This window comes from Phacochoerus africanus, chromosome 15 (assembly GCF_016906955.1).
Source record: "Phacochoerus africanus isolate WHEZ1 chromosome 15, ROS_Pafr_v1, whole genome shotgun sequence".
NCBI classification, from domain to species: domain Eukaryota; kingdom Metazoa; phylum Chordata; class Mammalia; order Artiodactyla; family Suidae; genus Phacochoerus; species Phacochoerus africanus.
The window spans coordinates 28,917,403-28,933,138 of NC_062558.1; the positions used below are offsets into that span (position 1 = coordinate 28,917,403).

At 59.0% G+C, this 15,736-nt stretch overlaps 1 protein-coding gene across 27 annotated transcripts in view; it reads left to right on the plus strand.

The window, feature by feature from the left end:
• Window positions 1-15,736, plus strand: part of NCOR2 (nuclear receptor corepressor 2) — a 228,297-nt gene that overhangs the window by 211,163 nt on the left and 1,398 nt on the right. For 8 of the 27 annotated variants that reach the window (XM_047762212.1, XM_047762205.1, XM_047762204.1 and 5 more), the window contains 15 exons: window positions 164-509; window positions 1,654-1,875; window positions 2,430-2,684; window positions 3,095-3,244; window positions 3,352-3,495; window positions 3,585-3,801; window positions 4,932-5,473; window positions 6,602-6,751; window positions 6,981-7,126; window positions 7,582-7,775; window positions 8,912-9,061; window positions 9,910-10,058; window positions 10,804-10,857; window positions 13,936-14,157; window positions 15,252-15,431. In XM_047762212.1, coding sequence (XP_047618168.1) covers window positions 164-509; window positions 1,654-1,875; window positions 2,430-2,684; window positions 3,095-3,244; window positions 3,352-3,495; window positions 3,585-3,801; window positions 4,932-5,473; window positions 6,602-6,751; window positions 6,981-7,126; window positions 7,582-7,775; window positions 8,912-9,061; window positions 9,910-10,058; window positions 10,804-10,857; window positions 13,936-14,157; window positions 15,252-15,431 — 3,121 coding nt within the window. The remainder of the gene's footprint in view (window positions 1-163; window positions 510-1,653; window positions 1,876-2,429; window positions 2,685-3,094; window positions 3,245-3,351; window positions 3,496-3,584; window positions 3,802-4,931; window positions 5,474-6,601; window positions 6,752-6,980; window positions 7,127-7,581; window positions 7,776-8,911; window positions 9,062-9,909; window positions 10,059-10,803; window positions 10,858-13,935; window positions 14,158-15,251; window positions 15,432-15,736) is intronic. The other 19 variants (XM_047762219.1, XM_047762218.1, XM_047762223.1 and 16 more) reach the window with 13 other exon arrangements.

Sequence of the window (15,736 nt, forward strand, 5' to 3'; positions counted from 1 at the left end):
GAGGGGAGCACAGGGCAAGGACAACTGTGCCCATCTTGGGCTCAGCAAAGCCCTTCGGCCTCGCTCCTCCTTGCTCCTTGAAGCGTGAGACATTGCTCCCGTTTCATAGTTGAGGCTCAGACAGGTTTGTGCAGCTGGTGCCCACGCCCCGCTTTCCTCCCAGGGCACCCCGCTCAAGTACGACACCAGCACGTCCTCCACCGGCTCCAAAAAGCATGACGTGCGCTCCATCATCGGCAGCCCTGGCCGGACGTTCCCGCCCGTGCACCTGCTGGACGACACCCGGGCGCTGGAGCGCGCTTGCTACGAAGAGAGCCTGAAGAGCCGGCCGGGCACAGTCAGCAGCTCGGGGGGCTCCATCACCCGGGGGGCCCCGGTCATTGTGCCTGAGCTGGGCAAGCCGCGGCAGAGCCCCCTGACCTACGAGGACCATGCGGCGCCCTTTGCCGGCCACCTACCCCGAGGCTCGCCAGTGACCACGCGGGAGCCCACGCCGCGCCTGCAGGAGGGTGCGTAGGTTGGACAAGGGGGCGTGTCACGGGTGGGCGTGGCCTCTGAGTTCCTGTCTCTGACGCTGCCTCACCATCCATGTTTAAGTCAGAAAGCAGGGCCATCCTTGGGGCCACCACATCCATTCCACCTGCCAGACTTGTGGATTCTGCCTCCAAATTGTCCTCAGACTTCTCTTCATGACCCTGCCACCTCCAGACCACCACGATTTCCCACCTAACTTACCCGACTTCTCTCTTACACTGCTATAATCTGCTCCCCAAACAGCAGCCAGAATACCTTTTTGAAATATTTATATCCAGTTATGCCACTCTTCCGCTTAAATCTTCCTAGTGACTTCCCTGCGCTTAGGGAAAAAACATCACCCTTTTTTAAACAATGGCCTTGATGAGCCTGCAGGATCTGGCCCCGCCCACCTCTCCATCTCACTGCCAGCTTCCTTTACCTGCCTGGGGCCTCCTCCTCCAATCTGTGCCTTGACCAGGTTCAACTCATTCTTTGCTCAGGACCTTTGCACGGTGCCATTTGGTCCCTCTGCCTGAAATGCCTCCTTGCCTTTCAGCTCTTGACCTAACTGGTTTCTTTCCACCCTTCAGGATTCAGTTCACATGTCACATTTTCAGGGATTTTTATGACCATCCTCCTCCCCTTCATGATTCTGGTCACATTTTAAATTTTTCTTCAGAGCATTTATTACTCTGGAATTTTTATTGATGACTAGTTGATCATCTGTCTCCTGCATTAAATGTCAGCTTCATGGGGGCCAGAATTTTTTCTGTTTTGTTCATCAGGGGAGCCCTAGCTCTTAGAAAGTACTTGGCATGTAATAGAGGCTTGATAGATATTTTTGGTTGATTGAATGACTGAACAAAAAAGAGAACAAATGAGAGAAAGAAACAAAGAGAGAATGAATGAATGAACTTTTTAAGAGAACTGAAAAACAAGCAAATAGAGTGAATGAGTAAATAAACGAAAAAATGTACTAGAGTCAAATGAATTGTCTGAAGAGGTCTGGGATCCCAGAGACCTACCCTACCCTGAAACGACTTCCCATAAGCATTAGCCTTGGCAGCCCTCGTGTTGGGGGCTGGACACCTGTGGCACAGAGTTCCGATACCATCCCCACTGGGCCTGTCCCTACAGGCAGCCTCTCATCCAGCAAGGCATCCCAGGATCGAAAGCTGACGTCGACACCCCGCGAGATTGCCAAGTCCCCGCACAGCACCGTGCCCGAGCACCACCCCCACCCCATCTCACCCTACGAACACCTGCTCCGGGGCGTGAGTGGGGTGGACCTGTACCGCAGCCACATCCCGCTGGCCTTTGACCCCACCTCCATACCCCGCGGAATCCCTCTGGATGCAGGTGCTTGTCCTGGACCCATAGAACCCTGCAGCATCAGTGTCAGCCCAGGGTCTCCTGCAGCATCCAGGCTCCCACTAGTTGGGGAAGGTGGGGCCTAGAGGTGGGGAGACCCAACAGTGCAATCATGTCAACAGTTTAGGTTAGAATTGCTCTTAGGAGTCTGGGGGACATGCTGGGTTAAACATTTTTTCAGTGGTTTTCTTTTCCTGAGGGACTTATCAGTGCCTTTAAAATTGCTAAATTCAAAAGAGGGCTCAAGAGTGAGTGTTCCCCAAATGGACATGATCTTAAAGTCTGTCTGAAAGATGCAGCTCTTAGGTATTTGAGTGGTCCACATTTTGGATGCCCTGTGTTTAGGAGAACTTCGGTCCAAAGGATGTTATCAGTAAGAGGCACCCGCATGCATTTTGGGGAGCATGAGTTTTTTTTTACTTCTAGGCTCTCAATTTCTTTGTTGGGGATGGTGTTGGGGAGAAGCCGTGGAGGAATTAAGACAGGCAGGGGCATTCCTGTCCAAGGTGTGGGCTGGCCTGACCTTGCTCCCCTTCTCCTAGCAGCCGCTGCCTATTACCTTCCCCGGCACCTGGCCCCCAACCCCACCTATCCACACCTGTACCCGCCTTACCTCATCCGTGGCTACCCTGACACAGCGGCGCTGGAGAACCGCCAGACAATCATCAACGACTACATCACCTCACAGCAGATGCACCACAACGCGGCCACCGCCATGGCCCAGCGAGCCGACATGCTGAGGGGCCTGTCGCCCCGAGAGTCCTCGCTGGCTCTCAACTACGCCGCCGGCCCTCGAGGTGGGTGGGGCTGGGTGTTGCCAGGCAAGTAGATAGGCAGACCTCCTTCATCCAGGATTGGCCTTATTCCGGGTCTGCCTGGGCTCCTTGAGAGCACAGATCATGCACAGGTGTTTGCACACGCACGTCCTCACCCAGGCGGCTAGCGTGTGGTCACGTTAGAAGCGGGGGGGGGAGGTCACTGAGGTGAGAGCATGCACAGACCTGGCGGGTGGTTTAAAGCTATGTGGGGGTGTGCGTGTGCCTGTGTATCCTCTTGGCACGTGGTGTCCTTGGAGTTCAAAAAAAAAAAGATGGAAACGTGAAGCTGTTTGAACTTGGGCTCCGAGGGTGGGGCATCCAGCCTGCAGGCAGCTTGGCCCCTCTCCTGCTGGTGATGCTTCAGCCCCCGGCCCTGCCTCCTCTTGCAGGCATCATTGACCTGTCCCAAGTGCCACACCTGCCTGTGCTGGTGCCCCCGACACCCGGCACGCCGGCCACCACCATGGACCGCCTCACCTACCTCCCCACTGCACCCCAGCACTTCAGCAGCCGGCTCAGCAGCTCCCCGCTCTCCCCAGGTGATGCCCCCACCCCTGTTCTGGGTGCCTTCTCTAGTCCACCCTGGAAGACAAGTCTGGGGCCCTTCCTATCCCCGGGACTGAACCTTGGGCCTTTGGGTTTCCAGGAGGCCCCACTCACTTGACAAAACCCACGGCCACGTCCTCTTCCGAGCGGGAGCGGGAGCGTGATCGGGAGCGTGAACGGGAGCGGGAGAAGTCCATCCTCACCTCCACCACCACGGTGGAGCATGCGCCCATCTGGAGACCCGGTAGGACATCAGAGGCCCTTCCCGCGCCCCAGGGGTTCTGGCGGCTGCGTAAGGCCTGCCCCTCTGATCCCACAGCCTGTCTCCCCCAGGTACGGAGCAGGGCAGCGGCGGAAGCGGCAGCGGCGGGGGTGGGGGCGGCAGTAGCAGCCGCCCTGCCTCCCACTCCCACTCCCACCAGCACTCGCCCATCTCACCCCGGACCCAGGACGCCATCCAGCAGAGGCCCAGCGTGCTGCACAACACTGGCATGAAGGGCATCGTCACCTCCGTGGAGCCCAGCACGCCCACGGTCCTGAGGTGGGCCAGGTTGGCACAGGGGAGGGGACAGGCGGGCGTGGGGCTGGTCTCTCCATGCAGGTGCGGGGTGCACAAATGTACCGATGGCTTGGGAGGTAAACAGGAGGGTTGGGTGATGGGTGGGCAGGCCAGGGGATGGGTGGGTAAAGGATGGGGGGGGCAGGTGGACGGATGATGACTAGGTGATGGATGGGTAGGTGGAGAGACAGATAGGAAGCTGGTGGGTAGATGAGAGGGTGGATGGATGAGTGAGTAGGTAAACAGACGGGTGACTGGATTAGATGGATGGGTAGGTGGGTAGATGAATGGGTGGATGGGTAGTTAATAGATGGCATAGATTGCCAGTGGGTAAGCGGACAGATGACAGGTGCGTAGGTAGGTCGATGGGTGGCTGAGCTAGATGAGCGGCTAGGTGGGTGGGTAGATGGATAGGTGACAGTGGGTGGGTGGATGGAGTAGCCAGAGCCGGCCCTGCAGGGGTGAACAGAACACTCCAGGCAGAGGGGATGTTAGGAGCCCTGTGTGGCCCCTGGTAGCTGAGGCGGAAGAGCTGCCCTCTCTAACGCCCAGTTCACGTGGCTCCGGCCAGTCTCTAACCACCGCCCTGGCCCACCCTCGGGGCCGCCTCTGCCCTGGTGTTCCGGCTCTTCTCACAGCTTGCTCATTTCCTCCTGTGTCCTGAATGGGCCCAACTCACGTGCCAGCCCATCCGAGGGACTCCCTGACCCCCTGCCAGAGAGTCCCCTTGCCTTGCCTTCGAGCAGTTGCCAGGCTCTTGGTTTAATTGATCTGTTAGCACATGTGGAGTCTGTCTCCTCACCTGGAACGGGAGGCACTTTTGTCTATTGTGTCTTCTGCTATATCCGCGGTGTCTAGAACAGTGCGTGATGTAGGGTGGGTGCTCGGTAAAAGTTTGGAACTGATGAGCTGATGGGATGGATGGTGGATGGATGGATGTATGGACAGAAGGACAGATGGGTGACCCAGATAAGGCCATGCTGCCCAGGTCCCCCAGACCACGGTCAGAAGGGTTGGTTCTGAGAGCAGTGGGCATCGTAGAAGCTGTTCTGGGCAGTGGGGACTCCTCGGGGTGTCGAAGGGAGGGAGTGACCACTGACCCTCCCTCTCTCCTCCCACAGGTCCACATCCACCTCCTCGCCTGTCCGCCCCGCTGCCACATTCCCACCCACCACCCACTGCCCACTGGGCGGCCCCCTCGACGGGGTCTATCCCACCCTCGTGGAGCCTGTGTTGCTGCCTAAGGAGGCCTCGCGGGTCGCCAGGCCCGAGCGGTCCCGAGCAGACGCCGGCCACACCTTCCTCGCCAAGCCCCCGGCCCGTGCAGGGCTGGAGCCCGCCACCTCCCCCGGCAAGGGCTCCGAGCCCCGGCCCCTGGCGCCCCCCGGCTCCGGCCATGCGGCCATCGCCCGCACCCCAGCGAAGAGCCTCGCGCCCCACCACGCCAGCCCGGACCAGCCGGCACCGCCCGCCTCAGCCGCGGACCTACACCGGGAAAAGACTCAAAGTAAACCCTTTTCCATCCAGGAATTGGAACTCCGTTCTCTGGGTAAGACCACCCTGACAGCGGCCACCTTCATAGACGCGATAATCATGCGTCAAATTGCTCACGATAAAGGGCCGCGAGAAGGAGGTTCGCTGGCCAACGACTCCCCTCGCGATGGTAAGACTTCCGGCCCCGCCGCCCACCCACCCCGTCTTGTGGCCTACAGATATTTTCAGATCTCTGCTTTTTATTTTTTCCCCCCATTTTTTGTTGGTTTTGGTATTTTGGTTTAAACTCGTCTTCGTCGATTGCACGCTCTGATGATTCCTCAAGCTGTGCCCACCCCCTCTGACGGGGGGCACCTCATCATTTGCACATCGTTTTACCATGATTTTTTTTTTTTTGGATTTTCGCTTTTTTCCTTTAATGAATGGATCTGTGATTTTGACTTCAGCCGCGCCTCCCATCTCCCCCTTTGCGCCTTTGTTTGGGGAGCGGGGCTGCGGAGGGGCTCAGGCTGGTGCCTTTGCCTGCTGCGCAGGCATGTGATTCGGAGGATGTCTCCCCCTCCCCCGAGGCATACGGTGGGGAGAAGATGGGGAGGGGGCACCCCCACTTTCCAGGAGGAGCTGGGGACCTGACCTCTGCGTTCTGTCCAGGTGGTGAGGGAGTCTTGGGGATGCTCTGGCCCCGTGTCCCCCTTGCTGACCTGCCAGCCAGCGGCCTCAGGGAACAGGGGACTCTTCTGTGCCTGCCTCCCGCCCTGGGCCCCAGCCCAGGGTTCCTCTGTGCTGGAGCGGGGACTGCGGGGGGCTGCAGACCCACGGACAATGGGACCTGAGCGTCACTCCCCACCACACCCCCCACTGACCTCACTCCCTCACCACCCCATCGCCCCCTTCCGAGAGACTCTCCCTCCCCCATCCTACTTTCCCCCCTGCCCCCACCACCTGGGTCTGTCTCTGTCCTTTTCCCACCTGTGTGGCTGGCCTGCTCTTTCCCCCTGGGTCTCTCTCCATCTCCCTCAGCCTGTCTGTCTGCCCTTGAGTCCCATTCTCTTCAGTTTTTCTCCATCTGACCCTCTTTACCTCCAGCCCCCTCCGGCCTTCCTGGGTATGCCCCCAGCCCTGCCTGGTCAGAACCGCCCCCCCAACTCTGGCTCGCTCCCTCTTTCCATCCTCCCAAATCACACCCCCTGCCCCGCCCTGGCCTGGGGGACCAAGCCAGCATGGGAGGCGGGCTGGGAGGGGCAGCCTTGGCCCTAAGTCCCCACGATGGCTGACTCACGGCCTCGCCTTGCTGCAGGTTACCACGGCGGCAGCTACAGCCCTGATGGGGTGGAGCCTGTCAGCCCCGTGAGCTCACCCAGCCTGACCCATGACAAGGGGCTCCCCAAGCACCTGGAGGAGCTCGACAAGAGCCACCTGGAGGGGGACCTGCGGCACAAGCAGCCAGGTTAGGGCCCGGCCCCACCCCCATGCCCCCACACGCCACTGCCCTGTGAGACAGGGATAGTTGTTACCCCATCACACAGATGGGGAAATCAAGGCACCCAGAGGTGGAGGAATTGGTCCTGTCCCACAGCTCAAAGGGCAGAGCTGGGATTTGAGGACGGCAGCCCCGCCAGGCACATACCTTACCCCCCGCCCCAGCCACACCCTGACCAGCTCTGCTCTGCCTGCAGGCCCGGGAAAGCTCAGCGGCGAGCCTGCACACCTCCCACACCTGCGGCCGCTGCCCGAGAGCCAGCCCTCGTCCAGCCCGCTGCTCCAGACCACCCCAGGGGTCAAAGGTCACCAGCGGGTGGTCACCCTGGCGCAGCACATCAGTGTAACTACCCCTCCTCATTGTCCTTGCACCTGGGGGGGGACCAGGCCTCGAGGAAGGGAGGGGAGGGTCCACACACAGTCTGGTGGGTAACGTGAGTCCTGGTCAGGTGGGCCAGGAATCTGAGGGTTGGTGAACAAGCCATGCCAGGGGTCCCAGGGCCTCGAACTCAGCTGATGGAGCCTCAGGTGCACAAGCCCAGGGGTCGCATCTTACATACAATGGCCAGTGGGATCTGACCCATCTGGGGGGCCCAGTTTGAGAACCCAGGTTAACCCCCCCATCCCAGGCACTTGGGGGCATTGAGGCTGCTGTGGACAGTCGCACCCAGGGGAGCTAAGAACTAAGCCCCAGGGTTCTGCTCTCAAAGCTCAATCCAGCCTTCACCCCCACCTTGGAGGTTCTGGCTGGATTCTGGCACCTCACCCCACACCTGTCCCCTGACCCACCGCCTGCAGGAGGTGATCACACAGGACTACACCCGGCACCACCCGCAGCAGCTCAGCGCACCCCTCCCTGCCCCCCTCTACTCCTTCCCCGGAGCCAGCTGCCCCGTCCTGGACCTTCGTCGCCCACCCAGTGACCTCTACCTCCCACCCCCGGACCATGGCGCCCCGGCCCGTGGCTCACCCCACAGTGAAGGGGGCAAGAGGTAAGCAGGGAGGGAGTCGGGGGTCGCCACCGGCCAGACACCGGCCTTTAAGACGTCTGCTGCGGGAGGGTTGAGCTCAGCAAAGTGCGAGGCTGCCTGGAGCCATTGCACAGATGAGAAACTGAGGCTCGGGGAGACCGGGGCATTTTTGCTCAAGGTCACGGTGCTGCCGCACAATAGCTGATACGCACACCACACTCTGGGGGGGTCCAGGCTCTGAGCTAAATACTTCATACCTGTTAACCAGGATTCTCACCACAACCCCAGGAAGTATAGGCAGTGTTATCCCCACTTCACAGATGAAGAAACTGAGGCATGGAGAAGTGAATTCACTTGCCCACAGGGACACAGCCAGTAAGTGGCGGAGCTGGGATTTGAACCAGAGCTGTGTGATTTGAGAGCAGCTTCCCAACAGGCACACAGGCACTGGTGCTCCTGGTTACCCCTGGGGGCCCCAGGGTCAGCGAAGAGAGGGGTGGGGAGGATCTCCACGCTAGGATGAAGGGGCCATTCCGGGCAGGGCACAGAGGTGGGAGACAGCAGGATGTCTTTGGCGGAACAGTGGGGTCACTGGCGTGGAGGTGCAGCACGGGTTCCACAAAGTGCCTCCTGCAAAACGACCTCTTCTTCTTACACAGTTCAGGAGCTGAAATCCTTTTATATTCTCAATGCATTATTTTAAATATATATATGTATGTATATAAGAGCAAGAGAGAGTTCATGTTGTAGCTCAGAGGTAGCGAACCCAACTAGCATCCATGAGGACACAGGTTCAATCCCTGGCCTTGCTCAGTGGGTTAAGGAACTGGCGTTGCCTTGAGCTGTGGTGTAGGTCGCAGATGCGGCTCAGATCGGGTGTTGCTGTGGCTGTGGTGTTGGCTGCAGCTGTAGTTCCAATTCTTCCCCTAGCCTGCGAACCTCCATATGCCACAGGTGTAACCCCACCCCCGAAAACAACAACAAAGTATACAGCAGAGACCACAAGTGGCCAATAGTTACTATCCGGCCCTTGAGTAAAAGCTAAGCCCTGGTTTGATTGAGGCAGGGCTCGCCGGGGGAGTGGAGTGAGGGATGCGTCCCCTTCGGGAGCAAGTACCCCGAGGTCTGACCCCTGCTGGGACCCTCTCTCTGCCCAGGTCTCCAGAGCCAAGCAAGACGTCGGCCCTGGTCAGCGGTGAAGATGGTATCGAGCCAGTGTCCCCACCAGAGGGCATGGCAGAGCCCGGGCACCCCCGGAGCGCCATGTACCCACTGTTGTACCGGGACGGGGAGCAGGCAGAGCCCAGGTACCTTCATGGCAGTCCCCTCCCCTTCCTGGGATATTCAGGACTCAGGCTCTTGCCCCCTCGAGGCCCTGGTCCACCTCTGCGCAGTTGGGGGATTGGCAAGGGCTTCCGGGTACAACTGAGGGGTCTGTCAAAACTTGAGGTCTCTCAGCTCAGGCCTGCACTTGGGAATCTGAGAAGTAAAGAGCGGAATGTGCTGGACCAGGAGTTCCCATTGTGGCTCAGCAGATTACAAACCCAACATTGTATCCATGAGGATGCAGGTTCAATCCCTGGTCTCACTCAGTGGATTAAGGATCCATCCTTGCTATGAGCTCTGGTGCAGGTCACAGATGCGGCTCAAATCCTTCGTTGCTGTGACTCTGGCGCAGGCTGGTAGATGCAGCTCCAATTCAACCCTTTGCCTGGGAACTGCCTCAGGTGTTGCCCTAAAAAGCAAAACAAAAAAATAAATAAAAAATAAAAGTAATAAAATAAATATGCTGGACCAATGGGGACCCAGGGGTGGGATGGAGGCCGAGAAAAAAGCCAGGCCCTGGCCTCAGGGAAAGATGTCACCTGAGCCACTTTGGTTCCCGAGGCCTTTTTCAGAGGATCCTCTGTTGCAGGTGGACCGGTGTGACCCACCAGGGCAGCTGGGGTTCTCCAGAGATACCCTGAGCCCAAGAATAGGTGAATGACACAGGAGATTTCCGGAGGCATGGTCCCTAAGAGCTGGGGGATGCTGGCACAGGGTGGGAAAAGCTTCATTCAGAATTTCTAAGGCAGTTCAGGTGGTCAACGCCCCATCATCAGGGGTGTGCAAGCCCAGCACCAGGTGAACTGACCCGGGTGTCTGATCCTCTCAGCAGGATGGGCTCCAAATCTCCAGGCAACACCAGTCAGCCGCCAGCCTTCTTCAGCAAGCTGACCGAGAGCAACTCGGCCATGGTCAAATCTAAGAAACAGGAGATCAACAAGAAGTTGAACACCCACAACCGGAACGAGCCAGAATACAGTAAGGGGCCTGCCTGTCCCTGGGAGCTGGGGGGCTGGAGGCCAGCACAGCAGCGGAAACCCGCAGCCAGATGGGCCTGCTGGCTCTCCAAGGAGGCAGTCGGTCTCCCTTTTGGCTGGAGCTGCTTGCTGGCACAAATGTGGCACCTCGAATGGTGCCTGGCACACAGGGGGCGCTCAGGGAGTATGTGCATGAACAGGCCTGTGCCAAGCCCCATACCGGGGGCCAGGGGCTGAGGTCCCGCCCATACACAAACCCCGCGTGTACCCATTGACAGTGCTCGTCACACGTGTGATCTGTTCCCCCGTTTATGTGGTTACTGGACATAAACCCTGGCTTGGCTCCCCCACCCTTAGCACACCCTCCAGAGAATACCTGAGTGAGTGAATGAAAGAATGAAGCATCATCAGATCCCCAGCCCCCCAAAAGCTCATTAGCCAGGGGAGCTGGGGTGGGGGTTATTTTTCTCCTTCTGAGGCTGGATCACACCCTTGCAGGTAGCCACTGGCCCAGGCTGGTCAGTCCAGAGCCTTGCTAAGTGCCGTGCCCGAGCCAGCAGTCAGCTGGTTCAAAGTGCAGAATCTCAGGCCCTGCCCCCGCCCTGCTGAGTCCCTCTGCATTGCCCAAGCTCCCGGGTAGGCTGCCTTGCTTAGACCAGCCAGGGGACAGGTCGGGACGGGTGATATCCAGGACCTGTGGGCCCGTAGGCCTCCCCCAGCTCATCGTCTCCCCCTCCCCCACCCAGATGTCGGCCAGCCCGGGACAGAGATCTTCAACATGCCTGCCATCACCGGAGCAGGTAACCCTTCACCCGGAGCCGCACGGCCACCAGCCCCATCCCCAGCCTCCCCTCCCCTGTCACTGTGCACCCTGGGGAGGTCAGGCTGGGCTCAGGACTGGAAAGGAGCTTCGGCGGGCAAGGGGGGTGGGGCTCAGAGGTCCCTGGGCCTCACACCAGCCGTAGCCGTGGTGACAAGTGGTCTTTCTTAGTTCAAGTGTGTCCCCTTCTGTGGGCTCTACAAACCCTGTAGTGGGAACAGAGACCCATGTGAAGGCTGCTGAGTTTCCACAAGGAACCCCTTATTTGGAGGTTAATTTCAAGGCCTCCGGGTACGTTTAGTACAATATTAAGACCACACGTAACTGCCTAGAAACTTACCCGGCTTGTCTGTTGGGGTCTCCGATGGGGACTCGGGTGTGTGGACGGGGGAGGGGGCCTTCAGTGTCCAGGCTGTACTCAGGGTCCCTGTGGCCATTTTGTATAGAGAGAGCATACATTTTCAGTTTGACTCGACAGTTCCAGCCAGGGAGCCAGGGAACAGTGCAGATGTGTCACAGAGATGGGTATAACATTCACACACATTGTTAAGCTAAAACTTGAGCCTTCCGTGATGTTTTGAGGCCCTTGGGGTTGGACCCCTAGCCTCTGGTAGGGGCCACGTGGTGTGTTTCTGTCGCCTCCTTAGAAGCACTGGGGTGGGGCTTGTCAGAAGTACCTTGGTGAGTCTGGGCCGGAGGAGCCAGTGCCGTCTGCGGGGGCGGGGGGCGGGTGGGGGGCAGTGCTGAGCTTCCCTGGGGGCCAACACAGGCCGTGAGCTCTGGGAAAGTGGTGAGTGGAAAAGACAGCCATTGGATTTTATCAGGGGGCCACCGGGGCCTTCGGGGGAGGGCACGGTCCCAACTGGAGAGTGACCCTCCACCCAGAGACTAGACAAACTGGGGGCTTTGCTGAGCCTCCCGCAATGGGGGAGAAACCACTTGGTGGAAACAGCAAGATCTTTAGAAATGAATGTTTTCAGAAATGTTCCAAACCGTCACCAAAGCAGCAGACACACAGGGGCCTACATGTGAAGAAGATGTGTGCAAGCCAACTTGTACACGTGTACATAAATTAGATTGGACTCTTTGTTTCAAAGCAGTTTAGTCCACACAAGCAATTTCCCCAGATGCCCATCTCTGCTGCTTTAGCTCTGCTTTACGAGTGGAGATGGTCGGTTTCCTGTCTAACCCCTCGGGCTGTGGACCCCATGACCTTGGGTGGAAGGCTCAGTAACGTCTGTGATCACTGGGATGCTAACCTACCAAGGAACCATCGTGACCTGTATCCCTCACAACTATTTTTTTTCCCCTTTTTTTGGCTGCTCCACAGCATTTGGAGGTCCCAGGCCAGGCATCAGCTCTGAGTCACAGTTGTGACCCATGCTGCAGCTGCAACAATGCCAGATCCCCAGCCCACTGTGCTGGGCCAGGGATCGAACCTGTATCCCCAGTGCTCCAGAGATGCCATCTATCCTGTTGCACTACAGCAGGAACTCCCATTTCTCGCATCTTTTTTTTGCCACTTCCCAGTGGTTTTGTTTGTAGGATCACAAGTGCTGTTTCTTTTTCTTTTCTTTTTTTCTTTGCCCCTAGCACTCAACCCCAGCTGGAAATTTTGCTTTTTCTTGATGGATATCCCTTTTTTGTTTGTTTTTTTAAGTGCTAATTTAAGTGCTTAGGAACCCCATATCCATGAGGATGCAGGTTGGATCCCTGGCCTTACTCAGTGGGTTAAGGATCCCACGTTGCCCTGGCTGTGGCGTAGGTCGCAGATGCAGCTCCAGTTCAACCCCTAGGCTGGGAATTTCCTTATGCCATGGGTGCGGCCCTGAAAAGACAAGAAAAAAATGCCCATAAGAGGCATATTCCCCAGAGTTTGCAAAAGTCCCCAGAATGGTTCACGAGAAAACGAGAGAGGGACAGAAAACCTGGTCAGCAGCAAAAGAGACTGAACTGGTGTGACTTCGCAGTGGGTGTCTGGAAGGATCTCGGGGACGGTTGTTGATGGGACCACTTTGTGCCAGGGTGGCTGGGCCAGGGGCGGCCGTGCGATTGTCTCCAGCTCTGCCCTGTCCCCCGCACGCACCGTAACTGCATGGCTGCGACCCCACCGCACCGTCCGTCTCTTCACCTCTTTCTCCTCACGGCTCTAGGCACAGAGAGGGGGCGGGAGGAGAGTCAGGCCCAGCTTGGGGGGCAGGCAGGGGGACTGATGGACCCAGGCCTCGCAGGTGGGGGTGGCCAGAGGACTGCCTGGTCTCCTTTCTTCCCTCCCATCCTCCTAGCAGCACCCCCCCCGGCCCCCCAGGAACCAGGGTAGACCCCCCCGCCCGGGCCCAGTACTGAGCTCTGGCTTGACTTAGTTTCCCAGCAGCCCTTCCCCCCAATAAGGCAACCCTCTGATTCCCCTCCCCACTTCTGCTCCCTCTTTTTAAGGCCACTTGGAATTTTAAAAAAGAAACGGGAGTTCCCGTTGTGGCTCAGAGGGTTTTGAACCCACCTAGTATCCATGAGGATGAGGGTTCGATTCCTTGTCTCTCTCAGTGGGTCGGGGATCCTGAGTTGCCCGTGAGCTGCGCTGTAGGTTGCAGACACGGCTCAGATCCTGCCTTGCTGTGGCTGTGGTGTAGGCTGGCAGCTGTAGCTCTGATTCAACCCCAGCCCAGGAACTTCCGTATGCCGTGGGTGCAGCCCTAAAAAAATGGCAGCAGCAGCAGCAGCCCCACCTGGGATCTGGGGACCAAAAGGGGCCTCTGATTTCCCGGAGGACAGTGTAGGAATGAAGCTGGGGGGATGGTGGTCCTCTAATCTCCCCAGCCCCTCCCCCGACCCCTGGGAATTCCCAAAAGAGCTTCCAGGGCCCAGGTCAGAGGGCGCCCTCCCGCCCCCATCGTCCCGCAGGAAACGTCAGGGGGGCAGACAGGGAAATCGAGAAACGTTGCTTTGCCGAAATGTGCTCACTGTGTATTCTCTCTCCTCCTCTCTCCTCTCTGCTTCTCCCCTCCCCCCTCGGCCCTCTGGCCCTCCTGGCCCCTTTGTGTGTGTGTCTCTCTCCCAGGCCTCATGACCTGCCGAAGCCAGGCGGTGCAGGAGCATGCCAGCACCAACATGGGGCTGGAGGCCATTATTAGAAAGGCGCTCATGGGTAAATATGATCAGTGGGAGGAGCACCCGCTCAGCGCCAATGCTTTTAACCCTCTGAATGCCAGTGCCAGCCTGCCCGCTGCTATGCCCATAACCGCTGCTGACGGACGGAGTGAACACGCTCTCACCTCGCCAGGTCTGCAGGCCTCCTCCGCCTCGGCCCTCCAGCCCCACCGGCCCCGTCTGTCCCCACCCCGGTGTCATTAATCCTCCCGCCTCCGCGTTCCTCTGACCAACCCCCCTCCCCTGCCCTCCAGCTTTGGAGCTTGTGACTTTATTTTTTGTGCGTGTTTGACGTGGTCCTGGAGTTGGCTGATCCCAAGCTGGGTGGGCACCCCCAAGTGTCCGCGTCTCCCCCTCAAGTCCGCCCTCCGCCCACTGGGCCCGAAGGAGCTGCTGCTTTTCTAAAAACACACCCACTGCTGCCTGAGCCCTGCCCGCCCCCCTCCCCTGCTGGACACAGGTCCTGGGACGCTCGCGTCCTAGCCCATCTTGTGTCCCCTTGGGGGGAAATCAGGCCAGAGTGAGGCCCCTCCTTCTCTGTGTGGATCAGAGGGACCCCTGGGCTCACGCAGCCACGCCGGTGGGCCCGGAGCCTACTGGGGCCATCGTGTGCGTCCACGGCTGGCCCTTGGGCTGATGAGGAGGAGACCGATGTCTGTGTGCCAGACGCAAACTTAGAGTCACAGGGAAACCAGGCGGGCCAGCTCGCCCTCCGCCCTGGCTCCTTAATCAGGACTCTGCACATCAGAGCGAGGGCCAGGCTAAGAGATCTTGAGCCCATTTTTCTGACCTGGACACTGTGGCCCCAGGAAGTTTCTGGACTTAAGGGGGACCCAGGCCTGGCCTGCAGGGTCCTGGCTTATCTGCAGAGGGCCTGCAGCCTGCCCAGACCCGATACAGTCTTAGGGCAAGGGTCAAGGTCAGGCCAGCAGCTTTGAGGCTTTGTGCTTGGGGTTTCAGCCCCTGGTGGGTAGGTGGGCCTCAGGGCAGCCTGAGGAGGCTTTGCAAATCGTTCTATCCACTCCCCTAGTAGAAACCCTCTTCCAAATCCAGGCTCATGGCTGGGTCTGGCCGTTTGGTTGACCTCCTTAGCTTCTATGGGGTTGAGCCCTCCGTGGGGTGCCCGGGAAGCAGGTGGCCAGGGCCCCCACCCACCCACCCCTGCCCCAATAGCACCGGTGCTGTCCTCATTGTCCAACGTGGCCCCTTCCCTTTGTCCCCCGGCAGGTGGCGGCGGGAAGGCCAAAGTCTCTGGCAGACCCAGCAGCCGAAAAGCCAAGTCTCCGGCCCCAGGCCTGGCGTCTGGGGACCGGCCGCCCTCCGTCTCCTCCGTGCACTCAGAGGGAGACTGCAACCGCCGGACGCCGCTCACCAACCGCGTGTGGGAGGACCGGCCCTCATCCGCAGGTGGGCACCCGGGGTGGGCAAGGGGCCTGCCAGCTGCCTGGGCACCTACTGGGTGCAGAGCGCTGATCAGGCTTGTCCTGAGAAAACCCCAGGGCCCTAGGCAGCTCGCAGATGGCAGGTGGGGGGAGGGCGTGATGAGAGGAGGATGAAGGACTTGGGAGGTGGCAAGAGAGGGTCATGAACAGAAGCCCATCTCACAGGCTCAGGGGATCCCTGGGGAGCCCCCCATTTTCTCTGTGAGCGCAAGGAGGTCCCTAGAGTTTTAAGTGGGGTCCTAGGTGTGGGGTCTACCCCAGGTTCGAGAG